At 44.7% G+C, this 13,130-nt stretch overlaps 1 protein-coding gene across 5 annotated transcripts in view; it reads right to left on the bottom strand.

Moving 5' to 3' along the window:
* The window catches only part of LOC112576623 (epithelial splicing regulatory protein 1-like), a 42,969-nt gene that overhangs the window by 13,277 nt on the left and 16,562 nt on the right, over positions 1-13,130 (bottom strand). For all 5 annotated transcript variants that reach the window (XM_025259216.1, XM_025259218.1, XM_025259215.1 and 2 more), the window contains 5 exons: positions 5,982-6,071; positions 2,056-2,110; positions 1,639-1,749; positions 522-697; positions 80-180 (listed from right to left, as the gene is read on the bottom strand). In XM_025259216.1, the coding sequence (XP_025115001.1) occupies positions 80-180; positions 522-697; positions 1,639-1,749; positions 2,056-2,110; positions 5,982-6,071 (533 nt within the window). The remainder of the gene's footprint in view (positions 1-79; positions 181-521; positions 698-1,638; positions 1,750-2,055; positions 2,111-5,981; positions 6,072-13,130) is intronic.

Here is a 13,130-nt window from a genome sequence, read left to right as displayed (position 1 = left end):
GGGGAGAGTTTCCAACACATTTTTTCTGTGGACGAAGTCAGTCAGTATTTGCGGTAGCCGTGGAAACTCTTTTACTCACCACTTGGGCCGTCGTGGCAGTGAACGGTAGTCCGCGCATGCGCACAATCATCAGTGTCTGACCCCCACGTGACAAGAACGCCTGCGCCTCTGTGTTGCTACCTGCAGCCAAGACCATCACGTGACCTTACTGAATCTGACTCTACTTGAACAGTGCTGATACACATGGTTTTTGTCATGTATATAAGGATGACCTTTGCACCGTTTACAAAGTTTACAAGCTTGCGCAGTTCAAAGTTTATGCGTAGCTAAAAAACATGGATGCTTCTTGGTAAAATTTCTGAGAGGAATTATAAACAAGTTTACATGAAAAGCGCTTGTCGAGCTTTGATAAAAGCTTAAACACAAAACTACACACAAACAGGAAGTGACGCACGTACAGACGCAACAGACAGGAAGTGACGCTTGCACAGCTAGCGCAGGCTGGAAACAAGGGACATTACCACCGGCGACGTTGATGAAGTCCTTGCCGGAGGCCTTGTACACCTCGATGTAGCGCTGTCCGATGTGGTGCTTGTGGCGCCGGAGGGCCAGGTCACGGTGCTCGTCGCTCTCGAAGCGAATCAGCGCCTCCCCGTTCCTCCTGCCCTGGGGGCTCAGGCATAAGGCCACGCCACCCCTGCAACACACCCGACATCATGCAGTTGCCAGTGCTTCTCTACCCCAAAACTTCATCCATCGACAAAGGCAGGTCTGTCATATCGGAAACAGATCCATCAGGACAGACTATACCCGATACCCATGGATGGCTACAAATCACTTTTTGCCCAAATAAATTTATTTTTAACCCAGACACACACCTGTCGAATATCTAACGACCTTTAGAAATTATTTTTATGTTGTGTTATAGGGACGTCATGTACAGCTTCGCAATACTAGACAACGTGTATCGACTTTAAAAGGTTCTTAAGATGATTTCCCGATGACATCAGTCATCCCCTTCTTCCAGCCACCCAACGCCCCTCTCCCCCAACAGCTTTTAAACGCCACGAGTCCAAACATCAACGGCTATCGTTGTGTGAAAAACTGTCGCCATCAGCAAGACGACGATGAGTCATGGCGACGTCAGCGATAATTTACGACGACAGACGTTGAGCGGCTGCTTATGCCCCAAAGACAGGTCACAGGAGGGTTTGTGTCTTGTTTCTCTTTATCACAAAGAGTGTTTATAAATGACAGGCAGCCAACGGGCCTGCCCAGTACTGTTAATGTACAAACGCTCAGTACAACCTCCCCCAGGTGTGCAAATGTTTGTGGTCACGCACGGTGAACAATTATGTGCTATAATTCAGGTCTGACAAAAGTAATATGAATACTGTCTGATGAAATACTTACTGTAAGCTAAGTTTCTATAAGTTTATAAGTTTCGGCTCCGGCGAAATTGAAGATTTACTTAATAAATTTTAAATGGGTGTAAGTGTACGCACTGAAATATGATCAAGAATAAGAAACAACAATGCCATACAGCCTGAGTAACATTTGTAATATACAATGATGACTGGCCATTACAGAGAGTATAAAGTCGTGTGCAGTATCCTGTAATTTTAATTAAACACTTACTTGGCGATGTTAAGTCCTCTGAAGAAGCGAGCGATGTCCTGGTCGGAGGACTGCCATGGCAACCCACGAGCTCGCACCACCGTGTTGTCATCCACGTACTCGTCCTTTGTGCTGCCAAAGGTCAAGAACAAGATGACAGTGTCTCTCATAAATAGACTCTTGGCAATACAACAAGGCCTGGCCTGTTAAAGGAGGCTCGAGACAATGACACGAAGATATGCATGAAGCGGGGATCGTGAAGACGGCGACCATTGCCATCAGCTCCTCTACTTCTCTCCACCTTTTCACGGCTCTCGAAATAACGTTTGAAATTTAAAAAAAATTGTATAAAGTTAGTAACAGAAAGCAGATTGGAAGAAGATTAGTTAAAAGGGTTTAGAGAATAATCAAGAAGGAATGAAGAAAGAAAATGCTTACCAAATGCCGCTTTCTAATCGTTCGTTGACAACTTCTGATTCCCCGAACACGTGACCTGCAACAACACATGACCTCTGTCAGCTAACCCGTCGCAAGCTGGAGTACTGTAGATGTGGGAAGTAAACAAATAAACTTTTTTACAAACATGTTGTCTCAGTAACTATCCAGTGAAGTGTATGACGTCACTGTGTCAGGTGAGTGCAGACGACATGCCAGTGCACAGGTACGACAAAGTCAGTAGACAAGCGTCTACACTCCACGTGCACTTTAACCTCTTAAAAAATCTGCTTCAGTGTCTTCTGAAACTTATCCTCAGCAAGTCCCATTTCGTTCTGCCATCATAAATCCTCAGAAACTTTACACAGCGCAGACGTCAAGTTAAAACAAAACAAAAACAATGTTAATGTCCTTGTGCTGGATAATATTGTAGCAACGGTCACGCCTTTCATCAACGCATCAACGATTCTGTCTCTTTTTTTTTTATAATTAAAAATAAAATCATGTTGGCGACACGTAGAGGCATGCCTATCTCGGAACCCCTCCTGACAAAACATTGTTGAATAAAGATTTAATTTACTACCCTTCGTCGCTCGCTCTTTCTTCTGTCTGCTACTGGTGTCAAAGGCGTTACTCTGGCCTCCAGCAGCCACGTGCCACGGGGGTAGAGTTTCTTTCAGGCCAAACGGGTGGCGAACGTGCGACATCCGAACCGTTGGTCCCGGAGTGTTGGCTCACGATCGCCAGAAGGTTCATCAGAACGTTGTGGCTCGACCAGGACATGATCACACCCTCCCTACCCTGTCGCCCACCACCTCCCCTTTCGGATCACCTATCCCGTTCCCTCGGTGGAATCAGGTTAGGGTTAACTGCAAACTTACTGAAAAGACTTTTTTTTGTAAGGACTGAAGTGGTATTGTTATCCCACACAAGTTGTAACACGCTGTATCACTTGAACCCCAGCAGGAGAGGGGCTAGGGGCACGATTCGAGCCAAAGGTGGGAGGCTCATTTCGAAATTAAGGTTCTGTGCATGATGAATAGTGTTTTAAAGGAATCTCGTTGACGGTAGGGGGGAGGAGAGTTGCAGATTTTGTTATCCACTCTCAAGGAGACCATAAACATTCTTCACGAACTGATGACCTCGTGGTGTCGACCGTAGGTCAAAAACGCTTCCATAGAATATACTGTGGAAGATATTAAGATGATCAGAAATGAAAGAAGAGAGTGCAAGCGAACGAAAAAAAGACATAAATAAGAAAGAAATAAAATTGTTCATCGACAAATCTATTTGCTTATAACCACAATGTCAAAGCACCAAATAATTTGTTTCTACATGTTGTGCCATAGCCCACCCGGGTACTGTTACAAAAAATGCAGTGGAGCGAGCATCACAGTTTTCATTCAACTCCTTTTGTCCGTACATTTCGACACCACAATTTTCTATGAACTCAACAGCTCGTGCCTGTATACAATCCTGACAGTACACTGTACGTACGGTAACTACCTGCCTTGGCACTGTCCCATTCAGCAAGTTAATGATCCCTCATAAATAAACATCAACGATTCTTTTCAATTTAAACTGACAATTAAAAATACCGAGTAGTTTTTTTTTTTAAGTTCTAAGAGTTGTGAATTGTGGTGCTGCTCCCTACAGACTTCTGTCCTGTGTGCTGCTGACAGTGAAGGAGAAGACATGACAACATGACATGTCCTGCGCCAACTGTTTGCCGAGCGTCACGTGACGACTTGGGGAAATGTTTGTCAAGCGTCGTGGGGAACATTTGTCGTGGTGAGCCTGCGTCCGAGTCTCGCAGAATTACAATCTCGTACAGAATATCCAATTTCTGACAATAACAAGAAATTAGATACAATACAGACACAGTATGAACTACACGTATATAACCAGACACTGAGAATTAAGTTCTCCATTAAAAAAGAGTTTTGCGCCTGCAACTCCCCCTCCCTCTCCTTCACACCTAATAAGAATACAGATGACTGACAACACTGCCAACACTGACAACACTGACGACACTGAGGTGCGTGCGATCGAATCTGGCGGCCGACACGATAGCAAGGAGAGATTAACGGTATCACGTGGAGCTGCTGACAGCCGTTAAATAAGGTGTTCCTTTAATCAATGGCGACAGGGGAGGGCGGCAGACCAAACGCCAGATGTCCGTCTGGAGACTCTCTGATAAGAATATCCGATGAAATCGTGTACCCTTTAATTAAAAAAAAAAATGTCTGCACGACAGACTTATATTGGAGTCGCGGTCTGTTAATTGTTCGAGGGACAAGGCAACCACGTGGTTATGGACTTTAAAGGGCAAAGCAAGTCAAAGGTGCTCAAAATGTCGGATTCTTTGATTGACAATCAATTCTAAAACATAAGTTTTGTTGTTGAGTAACTCATTAGTCCATCGAGATAATAATTAACTGTCAAGTCTTCTCAGTGAGGGTTGGGGTGGCGGAGGTGTCAAAATATGTTGGGCTTGGACTTCGTGTCGTGACATTTCCAACGGGAGCACGTGGATGATAAATGAGCAAACTGGAGATGACTGGTGTGACAGAGGATAATGTTACAAACAGTAGCCTGGCGCCGCTGCAACGCTCGACATTTTTACTTGTCTAATGGATCTGCTAATGTCACACATTACTCTTTGTTTTATTTCGCAAAGGAATACTCAGACATGGTGACCTTTGTCAATCGGACCGAAGTTACGTTTTTAAGAAACTGAAAGTAAACGAATCATTTTCAACCAGAAATTTTGATCGGACATAATTCAGAACTTCAGTATCTATTATTTAAGCTCACTATTCCATTTAACTTCCTTTTACCATTAAATAATATTCATAATACTATTTCGGTAAATATTTAGCGCATGCGTAGTGAACGCTTCCTGTTTGTCAAAATGGAAGCCAGTAAAGGTTTGCCTTGAGGACACACGAGAACGCAAGGAGATGGATGAAAAAGATTAATGTTGTGTTATTAATAGCCACAGTCTTTGATCAAAGCATACACAAGAAGGAGAAAAGATAGTTTTTCTGTTTTTTCAAATGGCTTCAGGCATAAAAGCTCGAGAAAGTCGTGATTGGAATACACACTCGTTTGACTTCAGAAAGACGATGCCAACCCGATGTCGCGGTCATTAGTTTTGTTTGATTTAAAATCTTTTAATAACTACAGACGAGCTCCGTGGTGTGCTTGTGTGTGTTCGTGCGCGCGCATGCGTGTGCGTAACTTCCAGCAGTAAGAACTGAGACACAGAACATATATTCATCCTCACAGCAACGTCCAGGTGCACTCGGACCACATTTGAGAGGATTTTCTTCCTATTTCTGAAAGATTCTTGGTTTCCGAACCTACCTGGTACTAGTCAAATGAACCCTGACATCAACTGCGCCCAGAGCTCAGCAGAGGGAGGAAAAACAAACGGTGTCATTACGGCACACGAGAGCGAGCGAAGGACAAATATTTGAGTGCGAAGTCCTGCTCTTTCCCTCGAGCAAACATCCCTACTCCATGCCGCCTGCCTCCCAGCCCCAAGTGTCTGCACCAACGGGTTCTTTGGTGCTCACCAGGGTTAACAAGACCTCAGAGATACTGTTTCGTCTTCTTGTCTTGCTCCTTTTTCATCATCATCATCATCATCATCCGTCTCCAAACTTTACCAGTTATTTCGTTATTTTTTTCATCGGATCTCAAGAAAGATAGACAGGTCTGCTTTTCGTTTACCGTTGTTACATTTTTGGGAAGAACGTTTTAACACCATTGTGACCTCACAGAACGGTCTTCGCAACAGTTTGACGATGATAATTAGTGTAACTCAGTAGAGTGTAGCATGTGAGTGAATGAGTGAGTGAAAGGGAAATGAAAGGGTTGTTTTTTTTAAGCCACCGAGTGATACAAAATGAAGTACTACTCACCATCGTTGATGAGTCTGCGGGCGATGGACACCATGTCCTGTGAGCGCCTCACTCCGTACTCCGCGCTCTGGTCCTCATCAAGTCCCAGGTCTACGAGCTGGTCAAGGTACACAACTGACGTCACATGCAAAGGAGCCTAAAGGACTCCTTTGTTGGTGTTAGTTTGGAAAAGAGTTATGTAAATTATTATTATTATTAGTAGTAGTAGTAGTAATAGTAGTAGTAGTGGTAGTAGTACAGAACGGAAACAGTCCAATATAAACAAAAATCACTCAACGTTAACAGTTTATACACTACCAAACTACAGGACAACCCAAATACTGAGAACATCGACTCACGAATTCCCCAACGGCGGCTAGCAATCTTCAGGTAGAACCAGGAGGGTCTGTCAAGTAGTTTCACATCAGTCGTCTTTAAAACAGAAGTTGATCATGCGCAAAACGAAATCAGATTTGGTAAGACTCGCTGGCTAGTGTTGCATCACGTGACCTTAGCCAATAAGTCACCAGAAGAAAAGAGAAAGGAACGCACGGAAAATGAACCACGAAGAGCATGGCGCAAGGTTGAGGTTGTAATCCCCCGACACCGCTGCCTTCATGCCTTGACAGGGCCACCAGCACCTGTAACGACGGGGCAATGCCACCAGAAGGTGCTTCTCACTTTACACTTCCACCCACTCAGACGCCATCGACAGTCGTACCGACGGGTGACAAGAGGCCACCACAAAGGTCTTTTGATCGGAGTCAACCACCCTTCATTCAACGGGTGCCCTAGCGTCCCTTACCCCCAAGGTTCGAAGACTTATCAAGAACACGACCACATTTCTCATCGACAAACACATTGTTGGTGGCATATTGTGTCGCCATACACCGCCGGCAACCACACTTTATGTATTCGACAGACGGACATAAACCTTTCTTGTTGGTGGGAATACCTTTTGTTGGGGCACTTCATAATTCCTTTGTGGGTTTTTTTTTTTTTCATGGACCTGTTTGTCTGCTGTTACAACTGACTGTGGTGTAGAGAAGTCGACCACATTGTACTGAGGGTCTTTAGGTGTACAGTATGGTCAAGGTATTCTGACCTGAACTCTCCAGCTTACCTTTCTGTGAGATTGTGTGGTTACCTGTAGCATACTGTCATGTCAAAAGTATTAGTAGCCCAAGCATAACATGTGAGTAGTCACCTACTTTTGATCTGACAGCCAAGCATGAACAAAATTGGGAACCCGAGCAAGTTTCTTCAAAGGACACAGCATGGTGAACTTTGCTGTGGATTGCCTCTTAGTTCGTTCAAGAAACCCCTCACGTTAGCAATTTCCCTTCACCCACCCTGCAACCACACACCCCTACCTACCCCGACCACTACCACCACCACCACGACTGCCACGACGACGAAGCCCTCGGGGCACCATAGCCAACGACGGCAGACCGGCTGATGCGATCGACTTTAATGGGTTTCTGTCTGGGCCACGAAAGCGTCAGCTCACCATCAAAGTCAAGCTGCTTCATCTTCCTGGTGTGGGCTGTCGTCAGGTGGACAGTCACTCAGGCGAGTAATGGTCCAGAACCCACCAAGCAGGCGACGACGACTTTTCGCTTTCTGTCACCGCAACATCCGGTGTCTCGTTATTTCTCTTTCTCGTCCAGGTCTTTGTCGCTCCCTGCTCTCGTCTCTCCCATCTTTGCCAACTCTTTGCCTAACCTACTCTCTCTCTCCTTCGTCTCGGTCTTTACACCCTACCTGCGTCTGGCCAAGGTAAACAAGCAAGTCAACAGGATGCTGCGTACACGTGGCAAAGTGCAGTGTGTGTGGCGTGTAACATGTTGCTTTGACACGAAGTGGACTCAACACCAGGTATCCTGTCACAGCCCTCTTTCCTTTTTAATTCACCTTCCTTCTGTTTTTCCGTCTACATGCAGTCTTGGTTTGTCCGTGGTTTTTTTTTTTCTGCTGATACCCTTATCTGTCTGTCCGTCTGTCACTCTCCTTTTCCTCTTGCTCAGTGTCGTTTCATTGTAGAGAGCTCCCGTGGGTATGCACATCTACACAAATGTTTTGATAAGAGTCGTTCAGGCAAAAAAAAAAAAAAAAAAAAAAAAAGAAAAGAAAAGAAAAGAAACTCGACGATAAACATCCCACAGTGGCTTAACATCAAGGCCCTATGACCTAAGGGTGACATTAGTTTCTCCTCAGTATGGTATGCTACCTTCTCATCTCACCTGTCTCCCTTCTTTGTTCCTGAATACATGACAAACTATCCAACAGAAATCTAAAACACGCCCGTGCTTTATTCCACTAAAAAAAAAATTCCACTTGCATATTCACACACTGTAGTACTCCGTTCTTTCATTCTCTACTCAGTGAGTACATTTTCTGCTTAGCAGAGGATTCATAGCCAGTAAGACCAGTGTTCTCCTTTATTCTTTTTGTCACGTCTTTCCTCTCAAGTCCACTCCTTCTTCTCTCAATTGTTAGTCCCCTCTCATCACTAGATCACGTGCGCGCACTCTCTCTCACACATACGGGTACACACAGGTGCAGGCAGAATCGGGTGCGTTTGCCCCACGGGTACAGGAAAACGTCAGTTCATTATATATATATGTTATTTCTTAGCTCGTCGCTCAACAACTATATTTAGCCAGAGGCTTCAAGAAAGAAAAAAAAAAAAAAAACCCAACCCCTCAGACAACGAGTAAAGACTGCCTGTGATATCTCTGCTGAGTTTTATTCTAACACCTACATATTCAACCACAGACGGTTACACTAACATTCCGACATCGTCAACGACCGACCGTTACCCCATCATCCACAGACCCACACCGCCAGATCCCTAAGGCTAACATCCATGTATCCACGACGACTGATCGCTGTGGTGTCATCCTCACATCCATGACGACAGTGGCTGAGTCACGTGGCACGAAAAGCCAGCATCAGCAGTTCATCTTATACTCAGTGTCCGTAGGACAGAAGGAAAGATCGCAGACCATAAGACAGCGGGGGGCAGGGTCGTGCCTCCAGCTTTAGAGAGAGAGACAGACGGAGACACTATTAAAAAAAAAAAGTGGCGGTGAAGAGGGGATGAAGAATGGTGGGACTGAGATTGAGGAAGATGTGGGGGACAGAGATATGACAGGAGAGAGAAAGAGGAGATTATGTGGGGAGGGGGGCAAAGAAAGATATGAAAAGAAGATGAGAGAGGCAGGGAAAGTGATTTGATGTGGTGGGTGAAAGGAATGGGTGTGGGGATGATACGTGAGGGGCAATAGATATGTACGACGATATTGAGGAGGGAGGGGATATCATAAATCACAGTAGGCCTATTATTCCTGACGATTATCTCTCCTTCAACGTGCTAAGCGACCGGAGTACGCGCTAGAACCTGACCAACATCCTGCCAGACACATCGTCAGTCGTGTCCTAACCGCCAGACTATGACTACACCCGTAATAAAACCCAGCGCATCTCATTATGAAAATATCGCTGACGGAGACACCGTGAAGGTGGGCTGTGATGCAGAACGGGATGTGTGGGGGGAGGCAGTAGCCAGGGCGACTGGACGGGCCGCACTAACACGACAGTAAAACCTGTCGACTGGCAAAACGACAAAGACAAAAACGCATAAAACACACAGCACCGCAAGCGAGTAAACTTAAGATGGAGAATAAAGTTAACATCGCCAGCAAAAAATATTTCTTCATGTCGACTGTTTATCACGAAAATAAAAAAAACCTGCCTATCTTAAAAAACACCCAAAAGCAAAACTAAACAAAAAAAAAAAAAAAAAAAACAAAACAAAAACAAAAAAAAACAAAAAAAAACAAAAAAAAACAAAAACAAGATAAACAGATAAAGAAAGAAAAAAACTGGGTTGAAGCTTAAGAAATACAGGATTTAAGCGACGAAGTGTGTAATTATGAGAGAGTGTTTATGTCTCATTATGCGATGGGTTGCTATTCAGAAGAATAATTGCTTCGATATTGCTACTCTAAAATCTGTCGGTAAATGGAATAAAAAAGGCGTGAAATAAGTAATTTATAAAGCATAAAGGCAGTAATACACCAGCGAGTGAATGTGATAAAACAGACACACATCCCTCCGTCTGAAGGATTTCATGGTAAGATTCAAAAAAACGGATTTTATTATAAGGCAAACTTTCCTTCGAGACAGCGAGAGAGAGAGAGGAAGGGGAGAGATATAAAAATGCATTTGCCTAAAGTTCATTTCACCTTTAGGATTAAGTAAGGACTTTCTACACGAAAAACAATGCGCAGAAACAAATATGACTCATGTGCAATTTATTCTAAACGAGCTTCATACTGTAAAATAGTTGACAGTCTGGTCACGTGGATGGTCACCGTTCTGGAGGATGTGTGTGGGAATGTGATGATGTGGCAATGTATTTTGGATAAGATTGTATTTACAAGTTTAAGGCAACTCATGAACTTGCGACTACGATTCAGTCGCCTTGGTCTAATGACTCTTCTGAACCGGACATCACGTGAAAACTTTGCCAAACTTGCTCAAAGGTTCGTCCATATTAGTCCAGTTAAAAACGGCCTTAAACGTCTATTTTCAGCGTCACCAGCACGAAACACATCCTGTCAGTCATTTCCAATGACCTCCACCTTACCAGGGTCTCATCAAGAAGGATGTGTGTAGTTGCTCACAGCAAGGGTAAGGAATGAAAAACTTATTTGAATACTGCAAGGGCATCGGTGCTCCAAGGTGAAAGGCTGTTTGCGTGCGATGTCAGAAGAGGAAGACAGTTGGAAGGGTTGGAGTTGTTGCCGTCTTCACTGCAAGTCCACCAGCAACACAAGCGACTAGCAGGCGGACAGGTGAAAAGAAGGAACTCTCTACACGGAGGAATAGTGAGGAGGTTGGGGCAGCTGACATGATGGCAATGATGAGGTGGGGCAGGGCCTCAAAGTTCAAAAGAAAACTTTTACCTTTATTAGCCAGCTGACATGTAACACGGCAATGGCGCTGATATCATAAGGATAGAAATGGGCTTACTTTATTTAATTTTATATATGTTTTATATACGTATTCGGTCAGTTAGATGAGCAGTGACAGAACAGAGTTTGAAGGTATATAAGTTCAAGAGAAGCTGTTGGCTTCAAGTCAAGCGCCTCAGTCTTCTTCGAGCGGACAACTTCAATCGCCTCCGTTGCCGACCACCTGTAGAGGACCGCTCCTGGCACGATAACCGACGACTCATGATCGGTCCTTGAGCACGAGAGGCCCCCCTCGTAATCTCACTTCAAGCAAATCCCCCCACAAGCTCTATGTCGTGTGTTTGAATGCCTCCTGTCAACTTCCAACACCACTTCCAAGTGCTGCGAGTCGTCTCCCCCCTGGAGACCATGATGGCCGCACGTTAGGTCAGTCGTCAAACATTCGTCGTCAGTCAGCGACGAGTCGAGAGTCTCTTGGCCATCGCGTCTCCCAACGCGACCTTCGACCCTCTTGGACCGTCGAACCCCTCACGTAACAGCCCTCGCTTACTTTCGTTTGTTGTTTTCCCCGAGTCAGGTCGGGGTCACGTGGGTCAGTCTCTGTTTACCTGCCTCAGCGCCCGACTTCCTGATTTTTAATGAAATAATATAAGAACGATTTCAAAACGCGCCGATGCAAGGAGGGTTTCATTTGTTTACAAAAGCGATAGCCGAAGTGAAAAAAGGGGGAGATGCATTTAGCTGTAGATATAAAAAAAAAAAAAAAAAAGAACGGGCTAATTTTAAATATTCGCAAACAAGGGCTACGGCGATGCCAGATGAAAGAGAGGAAAGCACGTAAAAGCAGCAGAAGAAAGACATTTTCTATCTCCTTGATGTGTTTGCCAGTTTCAGCAGCTTTTGCGGATCATGTGCACATTTTTAGTGCAATTTTCTCTTTTTGTGATTGCATTTTATATTTTATTGCATTCGCCTACTTATAGAGGATGACATCACACTACCCGTACCCGTCTTGCCTACACCTCGCATACCTCAAACTCTCCCGTGTCACGACGATGGCTGCCCTAGTCTGGGTTCAAAGTTTGTTTTACCTGTTGATGAAATGAAACCGTCAATGAGAATCTTCGCACGACCTAGTCATCTGCACGCCATGTTGACAGGGGCGAGGATGAACGTGCTTTTCAAACAGAATCACGTCAGCTGCGGCTGCAAGGAACGAAATCTGTTCCTTTATCTTTTTAACCAGCACTAAGCCCTAAATTGCAGCAAGACGCCAACATCTGATGAACGTGAGACCAGATACAACCGACGACGTTTGGACCATCTGTAGAGGAGGGGACGGTCCCTTCTGATGAATCAAACTGTTGTTGGGGATGGGGTGGGACAAACAAGAAGGGAAGGAGGTCGTGGGAAGACAGGACTGTGGGTTGTGAGTGGTCTAACGTTCATAAAACGCTAAGATCTTTTTTTTTCTAGAAGAATCTTCGTAAACATGTCGCAACATGCAAACAAAGGACGCTCTATGACAGCTCCTCTCCTTCCCCTTGCAAATTATTCCCCCGCCACCTTTGACATTAGAGTCGATGCAAAGTTTGTTTAGATGCCGACCAAGCTATTGCAACAGCACCGACTCTTAATACTCTCACAAGTTCGATCCTAAGAGAAAATGACAGAGAGGAGGGATCCGCTACAGATAATAAACTAAACACACAGGGAGGGGCAAAGGAACAGGTGCTTTATTGAAAACGCGGACGATGAATTTTAGAGAAATAACCAAGTAGCTAGGCAGCCAGAGACAATCAAAACTTTGTAAATTTCTGGCACCAGCTTGTTCACAAATCACAACGACGTGCACAGACCACAGTTCTTCACGATGACGATAGTCTTGACCCTGTGGACAGCCTTTGCCCTTTACCCCGTCCTAAAACCTGGAAACGCCAAGAATAGGGGAATGGTAGGGGGAATGGCAGGAAACGAAGCAAAGTAGTCCTTCAGAGAAGCGTGTTGTCCTAAATGCATGCAGACGAAAGAAAGTCGTCTCTGTAAAAGATAACCCATTTTTCTGTTCTCATTCATCACAATGTCTCTGTCGTCGTTGTGTGGAAGGCAGCAGAAGACATAACCTATACTTGAGATCATGAGTGTCATTTTCGATGGCATTTATTTATCGGCCTTGTGCTTAAAATAG

This window comes from Pomacea canaliculata, linkage group LG12, assembly GCF_003073045.1.
Source record: "Pomacea canaliculata isolate SZHN2017 linkage group LG12, ASM307304v1, whole genome shotgun sequence".
Lineage (NCBI taxonomy): Eukaryota > Metazoa > Mollusca > Gastropoda > Architaenioglossa > Ampullariidae > Pomacea > Pomacea canaliculata.
Note: the sequence above shows the minus strand (reverse complement) of the source record. Positions and strands in the feature narration are given on the sequence as shown.